Below are 21,317 nucleotides of genomic sequence, written 5' to 3'. Positions count from 1 at the left end.
GTGATGAGGAGGGGTAGATTGAGATGGTTTGGGAGGAAGGATGGGACTGGAGTGTATTGGTGTTGTGATGAGGAGGGGTAGATTGAGATGGTTTGGCAGGAAGGCTGGGACTGGAGTGTATTGGTGTTGTGATGAGGAGGGGTAGATTGAGATGGTTTGGCAGGAAGGCTGGGACTGGAGTGTATTGGTGTTGTGATGAGGAGGGGTAGATTGAGATGGTTTGGAAGGATGGGACTGGAGTGTATTGGTGTTGTGATGAGGAGGGGTAGATTGAGATGGTTTGGGAGGAAGGATGGGACTGGAGTGTATTGGCGTTGTGATGAGGAGGGATAGACTGAGATGGTTTGGGCATGTAGAGAGGATGGAGGATGACAGGTGGGTGCAGAAGGTGAGAAGTGTGAACGTTGAGGGTAGGGTTGTGAGAGGCAGACCTGGGATGAGGTCTTAGAGTGTGACCTCAGGGATAAGGGACTGAATAGGGAGGCTGCCAGAGATCGAGCAGCATGGAGAGCCGCCATTAGGTGACCAAGGCCGACGCGTGCAAGCATGTTGGAGCCTTTAAAAACGATACGAAACGAACTAGGAAATAAGGTTGTGATGATGATGATGGTGATGATGATGATGATGATGATGATAGTGGTATTCGTGGTGGTGGTAGTAGTGGTATTGATAATAATAATAATAATAATAATAATAATAATAATAATAATGATGTACTTTCTCTTGCAGGTGTTGTGATGTGGTGAGGGCGGGCGTGGGTGTGGTGTGGCAGGATGAGGGGCGTGTGGTGGGCGGTGTGGTGGGCTGTGGTGGTGGTGGTGGTGCTGCTGCCGTCATCACATGCACTGGGCGGCCCGAACGTCTGTACCAAGCAAGAGACGTAAGTATTGCACCTCCCTAACACCATTTCTTAAGCGATTTATTTTGTTTATATTACATCTTACTGTTCTGTAATCTCGTCATTCCCTAATATCATTTCCAAAGCGATTTATTTTATTTGTTTTTACCTTACTGTCCTATATTCCCGTCAGAGAAGGAAGCTCCCTAACACCTTTTCGTAAGCGATTTATTTTCTCTAATACACCTTACCCTAACACTTTTTTTTTCCAAGCGAATTATTTTTTTTATTGCACTTTACTGTTCTATATTGTCGTCAGTTAAGGACGCTCTCCAACACCTCTTCCTAAGCGATTTGTTTTGCTTATTACATCTTACTAGCCTATTCTGTGTTACGTAAATCCTTCCAACATCACCATACTCTGCATAAATAACGTACAAAAGGATATTAACCAGCCATAGCCAAAAATAAATCGCTGAGGAAAAGGTGTTAGGGTGCTTCTCTATATGCACAAATATCCCTTAATCCAGGCACGTATGTGAATTATCCTGGATCATTCAACTTTACCCCCACCCCTCTCTCTCTCTCTGTCTATCTATCTCTCTCTCTCTCTCCCACCCCTCTCTCTCTCTCTCTATCTATCTATCTCTCTCTCTCTCAAAAAAGAAAAAAAGAAAAAAAAAAGTTCCCATTGCCATAATTTATCTATCTATCCATCTCATCCTTGGTCACCCCCTCCTCTCCCCTTCATTCTCCGTTTTCTCATATGTCTCTCCACTCCATCCCTCCACCTCATCCCTGGTCTTCCCCTCCTCTCCCCTCCTTTCTCCCTTTTCTCATATATCTCTCCACTCCATCCCTCCATCTCATCCTTGGTCTCCCCCTCCTCTCCACTCCAACTACCCCTACCACCCACTAATCTACCCTCCCTTCCAGATACACGAGCCTGGTGAACGTGTCGTATACAGAAGCATACAGAGTGAGGACATACACCTTCTGCTTCAGTATTCCCCCGAAGTGTTCAAGATACAAGATCAATTACAAGACATCTTATAAAAAACAGGTGAGAAGGGAGGTCTCTTGGCTGGCTGGAACTTCGGATTTGGTGTGTGGATTAATCTGTTTGTTTATGTTTGTCGTGGTTGTTGTGTGTGTAGTGTATTGGTGTTGTGATGAGGAGGGGTGGATTGAGATGGTTTGGGCATGTGCAGAGTGTGGAGGATGACAGTTGGGTGAGGAGGGTTAGATTGAGATGGTTTGGGAGGAAGGATGGGACTGGAGTGTATTGGTGTTGTGATGAGGAGGGGTAGATTGAGATGGTTTGGGAGGAAGGATGGGACTGGAGTGTATTGGTGTTGTGATGAGGAGGGGTAGATGGAGATGGTTTGGGAGGAAGGATGGGACTGGAGTGTATTGGTGTTGTGATGAGGAGGGGTAGATTGAGATGGTTTGGGAGGAAGGATGGGACTGGAGTGTATTGGTGTTGTGATGAGGAGGGGTAGATTGAGATGGTTTGGGAGGAAGGATGGGACTGGAGTGTATTGGTGTTGTGATGAGGAGGGGTAGATTGAGATGGTTTGGGCATGTAGAGAGGATGGAGGATGACAAGTGGATGCGGAAGGTGAAATGTGTGAGCGTCGGGGATAGGGTTGTGAGAGGCAGACCGAAAAAGACCTGGGATGAGGTCATAGAGTGTGACCTCAGGGATAAGGGCCTGGAATAGGGAGGCTGCCAGAGATCAAGCAGCATGGAGAGCCACCATTACGTAACCAAGACTGAGGGATGCAAGCACGTAGGAGCCTTTAAAAACAAACAGCCTATAAACAAGCCTCAGGTACCGTACGTATATATAACAGTGGAATTATGCGAACCAGTAGGCTATTCTGTATTTTGGTGATTACATGTGGGGGGATATTTGTATGGAAATGACTACAGATATAAATGGAAGAGGAAGTATTTAGTATGGCGTTATTCTGTGTGTGTGTGTGTGTGTGTGTGTGTGTGTGTGTGTGTGTGTGTGTGTGTGTGTGTGTGTGTGTGTTTGTCGGGAAATTATTGTTGTACAGTAGTGTGTGTTGTAGTTTGGTTAGTTGGAAGTCAGCTGTGTTTATTGGAGTGTGTGTGTGTGTGTTGTGGTTGTGTGTGTGTGTGTGTGTGTGTGTGTGTGTGTGTGTGTGTGTGTGTGTGTGTGTGTGTTTATATCCTAGGTTTTCTGTGGCCCTAAATGGATATGGATTGGTAGTTAGCTATTATTATTATCATTATTATTATGATGATGATGCCAGAGATCGAGCAGCATGGAGAGCCGCCAATGGATGGAAGCAGGTTTGTCTATACTGCCTCCAGATGACGTAGGAAAGGGTACTTAGGCTGAAGAGGTTGAGGAGGGCGAAATCAAAGCACTCCAGTTTGAAAAATGTCTCCAGAATTTATCACATCTCGTTAGTTTGAAAAAAGAAATACAAAAAAAAAGTGTCAGTTGGAGTGGAGGGATTGAATCATACGTACATAATATTCTTTCTGACGCACATGACTCCTCCCGTACACAGAGCCAGAGCAAAACGCGCACAGTGGACGTGTGTTGTTCCGGGTATACACGGGTGCCCGCGGGGGATCGGTGTAAACCCATCTGCTCCAGTGAATGTGTACACGGTATTTGTATCAAGCCAGACAAGTGTAGATGTGAGGCGGGCTACTCTGGACCCACGTGCAATATCAGTGAGTATTGTGATGATGATGATGATGATGAGGAGGAGGAGGAGGAGGATGTGGAGGAGGATGGTGATAATGATTAAGTTAGGGATGTTATTGGGAGTAAGGGTTTATGATGATGATGGTAATTCCAGGTGGTGATGTGCGTCATAAATAATTTGCCATATCCAGTTTCTAACCATCATTGTTGTGCAGGATAAAGACTATAATGTTACTCTGACCCTAACTACTGCAGCCTGGTACTGCGCACCTAATCCTTCGCTACACCTGATATGCCTGCAGTAGTTGTCATATTCACCATCTACTAAAGTGTTATTCAGTGCCATTAATGATGCCAGACAAAGAACTAAAAAGTATGGCTTTCTGCTTCAGCATTTTTTAACTCAGGCCGCCACAGTATGGTTCTCTCTGAAACAGTTGTTCCATGGCCACTCCCCCTGTATACTCTCGAGCAGCCCCAGTCTGTCTGGCTGAGCAGACATGTCAGCCACTGGCAAGCAGTGGTCCCTGCAGGGCCACACCATTCGGTAAACTGATGTTCCCTTGAGGTGGACAATGTCTCACCGCAGTGAGGCACAAGGAAGACTGTGGAGGTTTGGTTCCTGGGTGGACACCACATTTGTGTGTGTCGTCCCAGCTGACAGGGGCGCCATAGTATGCTCCACGTCACCCCATAATAGTTATATGGTTACCATTGTAAATGGTTTCTTGAGTTACAGGAAACCATTAGGCATGTCACTCAGTGTAGAGCCACCTGAATTGGAAAGATATGTAGTAAAAAGTGACAAGAAGGATTGGAGAAATCGAGAGAGAGGAAGACAGACACAGCAGTACAATGATAAAAGTGAAGGAAGTGGGTAGCATTACATCAGGTGAGTGGATGATGGTTAATGCTGTGAAAGTGAATCAAAGCTGTAGTGTTATATACAGCAGAAGTTGGCATAGCGTTGATGTAGTATATAACCTGTACTGTATAGGTATTGATGACTGCCTTGATGGATTTGAGGAACAGTACATGGTGTCTGGGTATTTATCTTCAAAATTAAAGTTATAATTCTAATATCTCTCATTAAAAAAATATATTATTCTGTGATATATAACACAATCTTTAAAAATAACATGTTTCCTCAGTTTATTCAGGATATATTACTGTTTTTAAACTATGATATGCAGCGTCCTCACTTAAAGTCCAGAGTGGGTGCTAAAAAAAAAAACTGTAATAATAATAATAATAATAATAATAATAACAACAACAGTAATAATAATAATAATAATGATGATGATAATTTTTGACATTTTAAATTTTTGAAATGAATTTTGAGCGACTGTAAGTGAAAAAGTGTTCCTTCAACAGCGTATCAGTGAATTGTCCAAAAAAAAAGGAAGAAACAAAGGACTGTAAGTGAGGACCATCAGAATATTGTGAGGCAGATGTGTGTGTGTGTGTTTTTTACCTGTTTTAATTTCAGCGTATTTGTATTAAACGTGTATTGGCTTGTACTGTAGGTGACACGTCCGGTTCTGACCTCATCACTGTTCAGAATGGTCTGGCTGCTTGTGTGGGGCCAGACTGTTACAATTGTGAGTACGGTAACGTGTGTGCGCGCGTGTGTGTGTGTGTGTGCGCCTCCACCACCACTCTGTGTTTGTGCGTAGTCAACTAACACGTCATGCTTTACTGGACTGTCTTTGGAGCCTAATGATTATCAGAGGATGGGAATGAAGAGTAATTACTGTACTGTATATACTAATCAGCTTCTAGATTTACAAAGGAGATGCCAGACTATAGATACGGTAGCAGTTACTACTAGAGGCGTTTACCATACCGTTACCCTACCCTACCATCGCGTCCAACAAACCTATAGTAACCTCTTGTATTCTTTATAAAGGCTTCACCGTGCTTACATAAACGATACAGACGATTCCTAGAGGCTTTGCAAGGGCTAGCTAAGGCAAAAACTCGGGTACATTCATTATACTGTTCGCGTTAGCCTGATTCTCTTGTGCCCCGCCCCCTTGGCCCCGCCCACTCACCCGTCGGCCCGAGTAGGAGTTCTGAGCCAGTCTTTTCAAACTGATTTTGATTCTGTTAGCAAATTTTAGTGCTTTCTTTGTCATCCAGAAACGAATTCAAAGTGAAAGTAAATAAAACAATACTATTTCGTGGTAAGGATCATTATTCTGTCAGTAAGAAGGATAATTATCTCAGCCAATCAGCAACGAGTAGAGTTGGAAGAGGGCGGGGCATCAGAAGGGGGCGGGGCACAAGAGAATCAGGCTAACGCGAACAGTATAGTAACAGACATTGCCGTGATATTGTAGGTACGAGGTGAGGGGTTAGTGTTGCAAGGTACGAGGCTGCCCGGGTCTAGATCTGGATGCGGAAAGTAAGAGGTGTGGACATCAGGGTTAGCGCTAGGAGGGGCAGGGGTGCGGAAAGTAAGAGGTGTGAACGTTGAGGGTAGCATTAAGTGGGGCAGACTGGGTGCGGAAAGTAAGAGGCGTGAACGTTGAGGGTAGCATTAAGTGGGGCAGACTGAAAAAGACCCGGGATGAGGTCTTAGAGTGTGACCTCAGGGGTAAGGGACTGAATAGGGAGGCTGCCAGAGATCGAGCACCGTGTAGAACCGCCATTAGTTGACCAGGGCTGATATACGCAAGCACTTAGAGCCTTTGTAGACGAAATGAAAGCGACCCATCCCCCTGCCATAGTCGCGGCGCACGACTCTGAGGATGTCAATATCGTACCCTGGCAACCTACTATTCAAAAGTGCGTCCGATTTCGTATCATACACGAATCATATTATTATGCACGAATATATTATACAAGAATATTATTATACACGAACATATCATACACGAATCACAAGCGTCTCATATAGGAAAGCAGACGCACGTTTGAATGGTACGTTGCCAGGGTACGATAAGGACAACCTCAGAGTAGTGCACCGCGACTTATAATATACCATAGTGTTTCCCAGCACAAGAAGTGAATATTTATGCGAATGTGATAGCGTTAGAAGCTCTGGCAAATTGACGTGGGGAGGTTTTATATTAGGCATCCACCATCCTTCTTATATCTGTATCAGGAGTCAGTTTTGTTGCTGTTTTTTATTCAGAGTGTATGAGAGTGAGGTGGAGAGGGAGGGGGAGGCCGAGGATGAGATGGAGGGATGGAGTGGAGAGGTATACGAGAGAGGGGGGGGTGAGTTGGGAGCAAGGCAGTGAAATTGGGGGGGACAGCGACGTGGAGGCGATTTGTTTGTGGCCACCCCGTACGGGATTAAGGCGTCTGGCAATAGATAAATAGATAGATAGTTATCAGTTTCTTATCCATAGTTCTTTATCTTTCTTATATCTGAAGTCTGTAATCTTTTTAAAATCCAGAGTCTGTTAATCTTTTTATATTCAAAGTCTGTTATCTTTTTAAAATCCAAATTCCGTTATCTTTCGTATATTCAAAGTCTGTTATCTTTTTAAATCCAAAGTCCGTTATCTTTCGTATATTCGAAGTCCGTTATCTTTTTAAAATCCAAAGTCTGTTCATATTTTTGGGTTATCTGAAGTGTGGTGTCTCCTTTATGAATCTAGGCACAGACGATGAAGCCCTTGAGTACGGAGGTGCCTGTTCTGCCTTACTCTTGCTACTTCTCTCCAGAGTTTCATTCAGCTTTGGAGAGACGTTGGAGGAATTGGAGGGGTTTGGGTGGAGGGACTGGAGGGCTTTGTATTCGTCTTCCAACCCCAGAAGCTGAATTTAAAAAAAAAACGTATGGAGTAGCAAGATTAAATTCAGAATGAGTCGCACGTAGGAAGGGGCTAAGTGTTGTGATGTCCGCCGTAGAATTTAACCCTCACTGCCACATTGGATCAGACACCGTAGAGTAGTTACAAATAATGCACTGAAAATTCGTCTTATTTTTAAAAGGAAATTGAAAGGTTACAGAGCATTGTGTTGTTGTGGTAAACGTTAACATATACTCAAGTTTTATTTATTGAGGTGAAGATGCTAATTGGCTGAATGCTGTCTATCTATCTATCTATCTGTAGCCCGACCCCCTAATCCTGCAAAGGGTGGCCACAGACAAAATGCCTCCAAGTCGCTCTGTCACCCACCATGCCCTCCCCCCAGCTCACTTCCCCCTCCCTCATATACCTCTCAACTCCATCCCTCCACTTCATCCTCGGTCTCCCCCTCCCTCTCCCTCCCTCCACTTCACCTACATACACCCTCTTAGTCAGTCTTTCATTCTCCCCCAATATCCCTGCTTGTCGTATGAGGTGACTAAAAGGGTTGGCGGAGGGTTAGTGCCCCTCCCCGTAAAAACAACTAACTATGCAAGCGAACAAAGCGCCTTGGCCGAATGCAGCGTGTCCGAATAACATCTTCTCTATCTATCTATCTATCTATTGCCAGACACCTTAATCCTGTAAGGGGTGGCCACAAACAAATTGCCTCCATGTCACCCTGTCCCTTGCCATTTCACCGCCCTGCTCCTAGCTCACTCCCCCCCCCCTCCCTCATATACCTCTCCAATCCATCCCTCCATATCATCTTTAGTCTCCCCTTCCCTCCACCTCACTTACATACACTCTCCTCGTCAGTCTCTCACTCTCCATCCTCTCCACGTGGCCAAACCACCCCAGTGTGTTTCTCCTAACGCTTCCTATCACATCCACATCCACACCACAACGCTCCTTCACATCCTCATTCGTCAGTTCATACCCCTCTCTCTTATACCTCTCCACTCCATCCCTCCATCTCATCTTTGGCCTCCCTCTCCCTCTCCCCCCCTCCACCTCACTCACATACACTCTCCTCGTCAGTCTCTCACTCTCCATCCTCTCCACATGGCCAAACCACCTCAGTGTGTTTCTCCTAACGCTTCCTATCACATCCACATCACAACCCTCCTTCACATCCTCATTTGTCAGTTCATACCCCTCTCTCATATACCTCTCCACTCCATCCCTCCAGCTCATCCTTGGCCTCCCCCTCCCTCTCCCCCCTTCCACCTCACTCACATACACCCTCCTCGTCAGTCTCTCACTCTCCACCCTCTCCACATGGCCAAACCACCAGTAATGTGAATCGCAACTTATTTACCAACCCAAATTCAAAGATGTTATTTGGACATGTTGCATTGAGCCAGCCACCGCCAGCCTCTCAAGTGCACCTTCGCCACAAAAATTAAAAAAACTAAATATAACTGACCATAGATAGTGATTATAAACGAGTGATTTTGTTATAATAGGGGATATGATACAGACAGTCCTATTGATGACTGTAAATGATGCGAATGATTGAGATAATGATTATGATTAAGTACAAATGATTCTGTTGATGATACGAAACGATATGATAGACAGAAGCGAATGATTGAGGTAATGATTAGGATTAGATATAAGTAATTCTGTTGATGATACGAAATTATATGATAGAGTTATATTAATGATTATAAACGAAATTAGAGATTATATTAGTGATTATAGATGATACGATTGATAGTTATAGTAATAATTATAAGCGAAATTGGCGATTATATTAGTGATTATAGATGATACGATTGATAATTATAGTAATGATTATAAACAATACAAACAATTCTTCCAATATTTATAAAGGATACGATATGAATTATTTTGGGCAGTTATAAAGTTATGATTTTTATCATTATATATACAGAGAATCAGTGTTACTTATTATTATTATTATTATTATTATTATTATTATTATTATTATGTGGATGTGGTTGAGAAGATTAGGAGAAATACACTGAGGTGGTTTGGACATGTGGAGAGAATGGAGAATGAAAGACTGACTGGTGAGGTGGAGGGAGGGAGACGGAGGGGTAGACCGAGGATGAGGTGGAGGGATGGAGTTGAGAGGTATATGAGGGAGGGGGGGAGTGAGTTGAGGGGAGGGCAGTCAAATAGAGGGTGACAGAGCGACTTGGAGGCGTTTTGTCTGCGGCCACCCTTTGCGGGATTAGGGCGTCGGGCTATAGATAGATAGATAGATAGATTGTTATTATTATTATTATTATTATTATTATTATTATCATATTTCATCTTCTGACAGCATTAGAGGTCCACTGATTTCTTTGTTTTTTCATCACACGCACGGGCTGTCATGTTGGTTTTGGCTGTGGTTGGTGGTGGTTGTGGTTGTGGTTGTGGTTGCTGCTGCTGGTGGTGGTAGGGATAAACAGGCACCATTGTTATGCGTTTTATTGTGCGTTTTGCTGCTTTACACTCGTTTGCTTACATGATTTGAGTTTTCCAGTGCCCCCCCCCTCTCTCTCTCTCTCTCTCTCTCTCTCTCTGTCACACACACACACACACACACACACACACACACACACACACACACACACAGTCTCTCTCTCTCTCTCTGTCACACACACACACACACACACACACACAGTCTCTCTCTCTCTCTCTCTCTCTGTCACACACACACACACACACACACACACAGTCTCTCTCTCTCTCTTTCTCACCATATTTGCCTATACGATTCCAAGCCTCAGGAAACACACAATAGCAATCAGATCAGACCAGACCACACAAAATTAGTTGAGTAGAGCAAGATATGTATTTTTTGTATTATGTATCTCTTCATTTTTCACATTTTAAAATATGTATGTGGCGAAGGACAGTCAGGTGCGGTGAGTGAGGTGTGAACATTGGGGGCTAGGGTTGCAAGAAACAGACCAAAAAAAGACCTCAGGGGTAAGGGACTGAATAAGGCTGCCAGAGATCGAGCAGCGTCAAGAGCCGCCATTAGGTGACCCAGACTGATGGATGCAAACGTGTTGGTCTTTTTAAACTATATGATATGAGGTGGGGAGAGGGAGAAGGAGGCCAAGGAAGAGATGGAGGGATGGAGTGGAGAGGTGTATGAGAGGGGGGGGGGTGAGCTGGGAGCAGGGCAACGAAATGGCAGGGGACAGGGTGACATGGAGGCGATTTGTTTGTGGCCACTCCTTATGGACTCATAACACTTACGGGATTAGGGCGTCTGGCGATGGATAGATAGATAGATATGACGTGTGTGATTTTTCCGCATCAAAGTGTCTGTACAAGGTTTGATTTTATACATAGGTCTTGGGGCTGGCAGAGTCCTGACTGCATCTCCACTGAACTTGTTAAAATATGTTCACTATCCATTCTCTTGTTATCAGTGTTCACTATTCATTCATGCATTATCCTTGTTCACTGTTTGTTCATTCGTTATTCAGTCGGTTTAGCAGCATAACCTGAACACATAACGATGGCTGCCTGTATCAAGAGAAGTTCATCTCCCCTAACTTGGCAGAGAAATTTGTTATGATTTTTCAGCTTATTTCCTTTAGCTCAGTGACAGAACGAGACATACTGTGCCTCTGGGAAGGATGTCAAGCCATAATATTGCCTCATTCTTCCCCTGAGCTATGGAAAAAAGACTGCAAAAGAATGAGAATCTTTGGCAATTTGAGGCAGTTGAGCTATAATCTTTCTGGCTTGGTGGCGGTGGTGGTGGTAAGGCTGTCTTTGTGGTGGTGGTGGTGGTAAGGCTGTCGATGTGGTGTGGTGGTGGTGGTAGGGCTGTCGATGTGGTGGTGGTGGTGGTAAGGCTGTCGATGTGGTGTGGTGGTGGTGGTAGGGCTGTCGATGTGGTGGTGGTGGTGGTATGGCTGTCTTTGTGGTGTGGTGGTGGTGGTAAGGCTGTCTTTGTGGTGTGGTGGTGGTGGTGGTAAAGCTGTCTTTGTGGTGTGGTGGTGGTGGTAAGGCTGTCTTTGTGGTGTGGTGGTGGTGGTAAGGCTGTCTTTGTGGTGTGGTGGTGGTGGTAAGGCTGTCTTTGTGGTGTGGTGGTGGTGGTAAGGCTGTCTTTGTGGTGTGGTGGTGGTGGCAGTGGTGGTGGTGGAAGTTAAGGGGTAGAATAGAACATGGTCTGGGAAGCACACTCAGCATACTCACATTTTCCGGAAGGTGATTGCGGGTAGAAGTCAGCTGAACAAATCATCCCAATCTTCCTCCTAATAAAGTCCCCATTTTGAGATCATCCACGGTACAGCGGGTGTTTTGAATGGACTAGAAGCAGAACCAAAAACCATTCTCACCTCACATTCCCAACAGAAAAAGAAATCCAATAGGCGTAGTAAGATTTGAAACTATTTGGGCGTGTCTGCGTGGATTTTTGTGTACTTGTGATTGACAGCTGGATTCTGTTGGGTATGGATTTCTGAAAATAGTTGAAGAATTTGCAGGCACAGTTTAGGATTATGGCAGTACCTCTCAGAATTGATGGTGGGGAAAATCTTATGGTAGTTGTTTAGTAGAAGTTAGGGTAGATGGGATGGACTTGAAGTAACATGTAACTGTGATGGCTGCTGTGCTATCATTTCTGTACTGTGATTGTGACCCAAAATGTACTGTACTCTAACTGGAACTCAAAATGTACTGTACTGTAATTACAACTCGAAAGAGTATCAGAGAGAGACTTAATGAGAGAGTTTTGAGCCAGTAAAAATATATAAGATGGCTTGTAAGATGCATATTGATGTTAGATTAAGGCAGCTGGCTCTAGATAGATAGATAGATAGATCAGGCCCATAGCAAGGGTGGGCGGTTGAGAGGGTCAGATGCCTCCCCTATCTGCCTAAAGGTTCACATTCTCACTGTCCGTTTCTTCATGTCAGTGCAGAAGGTCACTCTCCGTTGTTCAGAAGTTTTGTGCTGCTTCTCACTGCTCTTATGCATACACCCAGACCCCCATAGCAGGCATGCAGCACATCTTTGACCAGCCGAGTGCAATGCAAATCCAGTTTCTGCGGATAAGCCCCCCCCCCTCTTCAAAAAGCCTGGCAGTGGGTCTGTAGAAGGATAAATAGATTCAGTCGTAATCATTCTACAGTATGAGTTATTGAGATGTACGGAACGGTATTTGATTGATTTGCAGTGTGTATTTTGTGTGTCGTGTGTCTTTCATAAGTTACAGGGTACTTGTGAAATACACCTGTGTTCTCTGCCATGAAATACAGTGTTGTTCTTTGTTATGGAGTTAATTTTCACAGCATCACCATCTCAGCAGCAGAATAATCTCTCTCACCCAGACCCACATGCACCTCAGTACTCTCTCACTCACTTTGAATTTTCTCACACTTTGAATTCTCTCACGTTTTGAATTCTCTCTCTCACTTTGATTTTCCCGAATTGTTAAAACTGAGGTGGTGCAGGAGACAGCAAGCCCCAGTCATTACAGATACCACAACGATCGTCAAAATATCGGGTTCTTGCATGCACGTTCACTCTCTCGGTTTTAATGATCTCACTTGTCTTGTCCACCCACCTCATCTCACTAGTGTAGCTCAACTCACACTGTCTTGTCTGTTCCCTCTCCCTCCACACCTGCCACACAGAAATGAGGGGTAAGTCACCACCGCAGTTGTTAGCCTGTCCTTAATGCACCATTTTTGTTTTCGTTCTCCATTTTCATGTTGTTTTTAATTTGTGCCAAGTTTTCCCGCTTCCTCTGCAACCATATGTTAGAGACTGTTGGTTGTTGTTCGTAAATTGATCTATTAATGCTTTAAAATTGAAATAAATGGTCGTTTTCTGTTGTAAATTGATCTGTTAAAGGTACAAAATTTAATAAATGGTCGTTTTCTGTTGTAAATTGATCTGTTAATTCTTTAAAATTGAAATAACTGGTCATTTTCTTGTGTAAATTGATCTGTTAAAGCTTTAAATTGAAATACCTGGTCATTTTCTTGTGTAAATTGATCTGTTAAAGCTGCAAAATTTAAATTACTGGTCATCTGTTGTAAATTGATCTGTTAAAGCTGCAGAATTTAAATTACTGGTCATCATCTGTTGTGAATTGATCTGTTAAATCTATGCAGTTGAAACAAGTGGTCATTTTCAATTTTCAATTATTGAAAACTGTGCAGTTAAAATAAAAATTCTGTTGATTTAGTTTTTCAAATTAATCATGACTTGATGGATGTACATGATATCGGTGAGGTAAAAATTTAAAGCTATGGCTGTTATAAATCCCCATTGCTCTCACAGTCATAATTAAACACTATGCCAGTTTAATTTTCTCCAGTTTCTCTACCTATCATCCACCTTTTTGCCCCTTAGTGAGTGTAAGGGCTAGGTAACTTCATCCTTATTTAGCATGACAGTGACCAGTTATTCTTTACTGAGTAGCATAATATAAAAGATTACTCAGTCTTTGCTTCCTTCAATTTCTGTACCCATCACCCTCCTTTTTGCTCCTTAATAAGTGGTAGGGCAAGATAAATTCATCCTTATTTAGCCTGACAGTGACCAGTCGCTTTTTATTGAGTAGCATCAAAATATACCCAGTCTTTTAAGAATATGGTTGCATTTTTAGTTGATTATAAGGGGCTTTCTGTGTTGCTGTGGTTTAAAAAAACATGGAACAATGCTAACACAGCTCAAGAGGATAACATGGCTTCCTGTGATGCCCTCCATGCTTTTACGAGTGTAGTGTGTCCATAAGGAGGTGTAGATATAAGAGGTAGAAGAGTGTAGGGTGTAATATTTTTGACTTGCAGAGTAAATTTGCTATAAACGTAAAAGGTGAGCTGTTTTTATGCATGTCGATGTTTTAAAAAGATGATTTATAGTGTCTTTATTTGTGTTTGTTGTTTTTTTTTTATAAGAATATATAAACACAACACCATATACAAAAATACATTTAAGCAACAGCACATTACACAAACAACATCACACAAACAACAACAACACATATAAACAACACAACATCACACCAACAACATCACATAAACAACAACACATTACACAGACATCACACAAACAACAACACACACATAAACAACACATTTCACAGACATCACACAAACAACAACACACACATAAACAACACATTACACAGACATCACACAAACAACACATTACACAAACATCATCACATAGACAACAACAACACACATATAAAAAACACATTACACAGACAACATCACGCCAACAACATCACATAAACAACATATTACACAAACAACATCACACAAACAACATCACACAAACAACATCACAAACAACAACACACAAACAGTACACATAAACAAAGGCACTAAGTCCCCAGTATTTATATGTGTACTAAATACTAAATCTTGCTTGACAGCGAAATCAGTGTTGTATATAAATGCTAAATCACATAAAAAAATAACCAAGGAAATTATCAATAACTCACACACACAGAATATATGAATTTTTAGTTCCTATTCGTGGCATTTCAGCATGATAGAGTACAGTAATGCCATTTTCTATACCCTTTTCACTCTAACTTGGCCTAAAATTGACAACTCTGCATCTTGACTACTGAGTTTTAACAATATATTAATGCCAGATTATGATGCTAGTCACAAAGAAGTGCTATGGAAAGGTTGTAGTTTGTAGAATATGTTGCTAGTCATGAAGAAGTGCAATGGAAAGGCTGTAGTGCTTAGAATATGGTGCTAGTCATAAGAAGTGCCATGGAAAGGATGTAGTGCCCAGAATATGATGCTAGTCATGAAGAAGTGCCATGGAAAGGATGTAGTGCCTAGAATATGATGCTAGTCATGAAGAAGTGCCATGGAAAGGATGTAGTGCCTAGAATATGATGCTAGTCATGAAGAAGTGCCATGGAAAGGATGCAGTGCCTAGAATATGATGCTAGTCATGAAGAAGTGCCATGGAAAGGATGTAGTGCCTAGAATATGATGCCAGTCATGAAGAAGTGCTGTGGAAAGGATGTAGTGCCTAGAATATGATGCTAGTCATGAAGAAGTGCCATGGAAAGGTTGTAGTGTGTAGAATATGATGCCAGTCATGAAGAAGTGCTGTGGAAAGGATGTAGTGCCTAGAATATGTTGCTAGTCATGAAGAAGTGCCATGGAAAGGTTGTAGTGTGTAGAATATGATGCTAGTCATGAAGAAGTGATATGGAAAGGATGTAGTGCCTAGAATATGATGCCAGTCATGAAGAAGTGCCATGGAAAGGATGCAGTGCCTAGAATATGATGCCAGTCATGAAGAAGTGCCATGGAAAGGTTGTAGTGTGTAGAATATGATGCTAGTCATGAAGAAGTGATATGGAAAGGATGTAGTGCCTAGAATATGATGCTAGTCATGAAGAAGTGCCATGGAAAGGTTGTAGTGTGTAGAATATGATGCTAGTCATGAAGAAGTGATATGGAAAGGTTGTAGTGCCTAGAATATGATGCTAGTCATGAAGAAGTGCTGTGGAAAGGATGTAGTGCCTAGAATATGTTGCTAGTCATGAAGAAGTGCTGTGGAAAGTAGGTAGTGCCCTAGTAGCATCATTTTCTGAGTTACATGAAATAAGCTGCAAAGGGATGAAAATCTAGGCCAAGTTAGCATGAAAAGGGTATAGAATATCATTTAATATACTTTGATTTATTCCAGCTATGGCAGTTAATTTTTTGCTAGCTTTTTTTTTTTTTTTTTTTTAATCCCTCCATGAACAACTGCAGTAATGTTAATTCTTCTTTTTTATGTTTTTATTCGGCCATGAACGACTGTAGTATTGATGTCGCTCGTTTGTTTATTTTTCTCTATCCTGCCATGAACAACTACAATATTGATGTTGCTTGTTTATCTGTATTTTTATCCCACCATGAACAACTACAGTAATGGTGTTAATAGTAGTTAGAAAAAGTGATTAAAATAAAATTAGATTAGATAAAATAGACTTCATTTCTAGGGTATTTAAAATTTGAATTCCAATGTCTACATGCATGGTACAGCAGTTTTAAATTTTTGATTTTTTCACGGTTAAATATATCACTAAAAAACTGTTATAATTTTAAAGTTATTCATAAACTATCAGGCATAAAAACCAGTATTTCATTTTATAATTTTAAATGGATTTCTTTGTTCTTCATGGTCAGTTAAATTGGAGCAGAAATTCACCTAGTATTTCACTTCTTCTTCCCTCTTGGCTAATATTCCTAAGCTGAGAGAGGCTTGGTATGTTTCTCTGTCTATGTATTTCTCTTCTTTTATTAACCCAACCTCATCTAACCTATCCTAACCCAACTAAACCCAACCCAACCCATCCTATCCTATCCTAACCTAACCTAACCTAACCCAACCTAACCTAACCTAACTTAACCAAACCAAACCAAACAAAATCCATGTTTGATTATGTTGTCTGGTCTTTGTGTGTGTGTGTGTGTGTGTGTGTGTGTGTGTGTGTGTGTGTGTGTGTGTGTGTGTGTGTCTTACAGTATGTTCCTTCCCCATCCCATCTTTCCCTACCCAATCCTATCCCTACCCCTTCCAGTCCCTACCCAATCCTATCCCTACCCAATCCTATCCCTACCCAATCCAATCCCTACCCAGTCCAATCTCTACCCAATCCAGTCCCTACCCAATCCAGTCCCTACCCAATCCAGTCCCTACCCAATCCAATCCCTACCCCATCCTCTCCCTACCCCATCCTCTCCCTACCCAATCCTATCCCTACCCCATCCTATCCCTACCCAATCCTGTCCCTACCCAATCCTAGCCCAGTATATCCAATTTCTGCCCATATTATCCAGTATGTCAAATTCATCCTGGTTTAAGAATTATTTGTGTGTACATCCTAACTGGTTTCATTCCTGTGTAACCAAATTTCTCCTTTATTTACTAGGCCTAATTATTATTATTATTATTATTATTATTGTTATTATTATTATTATTATTATTATTATTATTATTATTATTATTATTATTATTTTTACTGTATTGCTAGTAGTAGTAGTAATAGTAGTAGTAGTAGTATTGTTATTATTACTAGTATTAGTATTAGTATTATTTATGTATTTATTTTTTTGTGTATGTATACGTTAAAGTTATGTGTATGTGCGTTACAGCGTGTCCCGAGGGTAAATGGGGCATGGGATGCGTACACGACTGCCCCTGCCTACACGAGGGCAAGTGTGACCCGCTGTACGGCAACTGCTCCTGTCACGCGGGCTGGATCGGACCATACTGTGAGGAGAAGTGCCAGGAAGGGTATTATGGCCTGGTAAGTGTGAATGGATGGATGGATGGATGAGTTAATAGGGCGTCGGGCTATAAATAAGATAGATAGATAGAAGTGCGAATGATGGATTTTTGCTACGTAGAGAGGGAGTGTGAGCTGGGGGGAGGCCAGCAAAATGGTAGGTGACAGGGCAACATGGGGGTGATTTGTTTGTGGCCACCCCTGATGGGATTAAGGTGTCTGACTATAGATAGATTGATTTTGGAGCATTTGGAGAGGTATATGAGAACTGAAATGAATAGGAGAGGGTGGAGAGTGAGAGACTAACTAGGAGAGTGAATGTGAGTGAGTTGGAGGGGGAAGAGGGAGGAGGAGACCAAGGATGGGATGGAGGAATGGATTGGAAAGCTATATATGAGATTTGGGGTAGAGGCAGCAAAGAGTGAGAGACTAACTAGGAGATTGTACAGTATATAGTGAGTTGGAGGGGGGAGAGGGAGGGGGAGAGAAGGATGAGATGGAGGGATGGAGTAGAGAGTTATATTAGAGAGGGAGGTGAAAGTTGGAGGAAGGGAAACAAGAGAGAGTGAGAGACTAAGTAGGAGAATGTATATGAGTAAGGTGGAGGGGGGAGAGTGAGGGGGAGACTGAGTATAAGGCAGAGGGATGGAGTGGAGAGGTATATGAAAGAGGAAGGTGTCAGTTGGAGGGAGGGCAAAGAAAAAAAGTGTAAGTGAGGTGGATAATGATGATAATGATGATGAAAGTGTTGATAGTGGTGATGGTGATGATGATAATAATTGATGATGATGGTTAATGATTGATAATTGATGACGACAGCAATTATTTACATCCCTCACCCCAGGACTGCAAGGTGCGTTGCCGATGTCAGAATGGGGGCACCTGCGACCACATCTCTGGAGCCTGCCAATGCCCCCCAGGCTGGACGGGGCCGCTGTGTGAAAAGTCCTGTCCTGAAGGCACCCACGGGACCGCCTGCAGCAACAAGTGTCAGTGCCAGAATGGTGGGATATGCGACCCCATCACCGGCAGGTGTAGGTGCCCCTCAGGATGGACGGTGAGTGGCGAGAAGTTTCGTAGTAAAAAAAATAAGGTTCCTGGGACAACATTGGTTTATTTCATTGTGTTCCGTTTTGTTTCATTTCATTTCATCTTGTTCTGTTTCTGTGACCCTCGTTTTGTTTTATTTCATTGTGTTCCATTCCGGTGACCTCATCATTTCATTTCATTTTGTTTTGTTCTGTTATGTTCCTGCAAGCCTGTCCACAAAGAATAAGGTTTCCATGACCCTATCCACGAAATTTCCCAAAATTAAGTTGTATTTAAGATTGCTTGTGTATACTTAAGATCACATGATGATGATGATGATGATGACGTTGATGATAATGATGATGACGATAATAATGATGGTGATGATGATGACGATGCTGAAACGTGTGCATTCATAGGGTGACGTGTGCGCCAACCCCTGCCCAGAGGGAACGTGGGGCCAGAACTGCTCATCGGTGTGTGACTGTTACAACTCAGGCCAGTGCGACCACATGACTGGACGATGCAAGTGTCCATCGGGATATATTGGCAACAAGGTACGCCATCCATCCATCTGTCCATCCATTCGTTCACTGATTCATTCATTCATCTGTCCATCCATTAATCCATCCATTCTTCCTTCCTTCCTTCCTTCCATCCTTCATTCATTCATTCATTCATTCATTCACTCACTCACTCACTCTCTCCATCCGTCCATCTATCCATCCATCCATCTGTCTATCCATCCATCCATCTATCCATACATCCATTACCAGGCCTCTTTTCAGCATATCAGCCAACCGACAAAAGCAAGGAGTGGAAGAGGTGAGGATTTAGTCAGTCTTTTTCTCCTGACTAACATACTTCAGGGGAGGTTAAGTGGAATCATCTGTCTGATTATCTGTCTATTTATTTAATTAATTAATTATTTATTTATTTATGTAGCTCTCTCCCTCTGTCCGTATTTCCTACTGCCTATGATCTCCACTGTTTCAAATGCAGTGTGTCCAGGCATCTCAAGATGAAATGAATGGGTCTTGAATTTGGCTCTCTGTTATCTGTGTTTTTTCTTGGAGGGAACAATCTTGCAGACTCGTGGCCTTTGTTTCCTTCTTCCTTACATTTAAAAAAAGCAAAAATCTGTCTTTCTTCCCCAGTGCCAGGAGGAGTGCCCCCTGGGAACATTTGGCGTCAACTGCACCGAGAAATGCACCTGCCTCAACGGGGCCACATGCTCACACGTCAGCGGCCGGTGCTTCTGTAAGGAGGGGTGGCTGGGACAGAACTGCTCCGATTCTGCCTGTCCCCCCAACCAGTACGGCCCGGGGTGCTCACATATATGCTCGTGTGAGAAGGATAACACGCTGAGGTGAGAGGGGTTGAGGGAGGATCAGTTTGTATCAATTAGTATTAGTATTAGTTAGGATCAGTATCAGGGTTTTGGTAGGTGTGGCCTGGGGTGTTCACATATCCGTTCGTTTGAGAAGGATAACACGCTGAGGTGAGAGAGGTTGAAGGAGTATCAGTTTGTATCAGTTTGTATCAGTTAGTATCAGGGTTGTGGTAGCAAATATAGCATCATAAACATCATATTCTGTTGCAGGTTATGATGATTTTATTTTTCACTGATGAGATCTTGATGATGATGACAGTGTTGATGATGATGATGACAGTGATGATGATGATGAGTGATAACGATAATGATAATGATGATGACGATGATGATGATGACAGTGATGATGATGTTGAGTGGTAACGATAATGATAATGATGTTGACAGTGAGAGTGATGATGATGATGATGACAATAACGATGATGACAGTGACGATGATGACAAAATTGATCACGATGATGATAGTGGCAACAATGATGATGATGACTGATGAAGATGACAATGATGATGATGATGACGATGACAGTGATGATGACAACAACAACAATAATAATGATGACGATTTTCTCTCTCTGCCCACCAGATGCCACCCATGGACGGGGGAGTGTGAGTGCAAGGCGGGGTGGGCGGGGGAGACCTGCACCCGGGCGTGTCCTTTCTACAAGTATGGTGAGAAGTGCGCCAAGACCTGCCAGTGCAAGAACGGCGCCTTCTGTGACCCTGTAAACGGCAACTGTATATGTGCACCAGGTGAGCATGTGCGGAAGGTGCTGTGTGCATCTGTAGGTTCTCTCTCTCTCTTTCTGTGTCTGTGTGTGTGTGTGCATGTGTGTGTGTGAGTGTTTTGTGTTCATGTTTGTGTATCTTTCCCTCCTGTGACCTTGTGAATGGCAACTGTATATGTGCACCAGGTGAGCATGTGCGGAAGGTGCTGTGTGCGTCTTTAGGTTCTCTCTCTCTCTCCTTTCTCTCTTTCTGTCTGTCTGTCTGTCTATCTGTGTGTGTCTCTCCCTTCTGTGACCTTGTGAGTGGCAGCTGTACATGTGCACCTGGTGAGCATGTGCAGAAATTGCTGTGTGTGTCTTTAGGCTTTCTTTCTTTTCTTAGCTTCTGAAAACTTCCTGTCTCCTAAAGATTTTTGTCTTGCAATCTCTCACTCTGTTTTTTTTTTTTTTGGGGGGGGAGGAGTTTCAGGAGGGGTGAGGAGGTTATTATTGATGATGATGATGGTGGTGAATGTGATGATGTGGATGAAAGTGTGGATTGATTATTTTTAATATTATATTCTCAGGTTACAGTGGTGATTGATTGAT

The 21,317-nt window shown here is 42.7% G+C and overlaps 1 protein-coding gene across 1 annotated transcript in view; it reads left to right on the top strand.

The window, feature by feature from the left end:
• The first annotated feature begins 773 nt into the window (after positions 1-773).
• Positions 774-21,317, top strand: part of LOC145417135 (uncharacterized) — a 59,165-nt gene continuing 38,621 nt past the window's right edge. Inside the window, exons 1-8 of the mRNA XM_080285914.1 lie at positions 774-880; positions 1,775-1,901; positions 3,388-3,556; positions 17,449-17,603; positions 18,427-18,639; positions 19,031-19,168; positions 19,769-19,980; positions 20,588-20,754. Of these exons, the coding sequence (XP_080142040.1) occupies positions 774-880; positions 1,775-1,901; positions 3,388-3,556; positions 17,449-17,603; positions 18,427-18,639; positions 19,031-19,168; positions 19,769-19,980; positions 20,588-20,754 (1,288 nt within the window). The remainder of the gene's footprint in view (positions 881-1,774; positions 1,902-3,387; positions 3,557-17,448; positions 17,604-18,426; positions 18,640-19,030; positions 19,169-19,768; positions 19,981-20,587; positions 20,755-21,317) is intronic.

This window comes from Coenobita brevimanus, chromosome 109, assembly GCF_032717465.1.
Source record: "Coenobita brevimanus isolate Jiangsu-jjx chromosome 109, ASM3271746v2, whole genome shotgun sequence".
NCBI lineage: Eukaryota > Metazoa > Arthropoda > Malacostraca > Decapoda > Coenobitidae > Coenobita > Coenobita brevimanus.
Note: the sequence above shows the minus strand (reverse complement) of the source record. Positions and strands in the feature narration are given on the sequence as shown.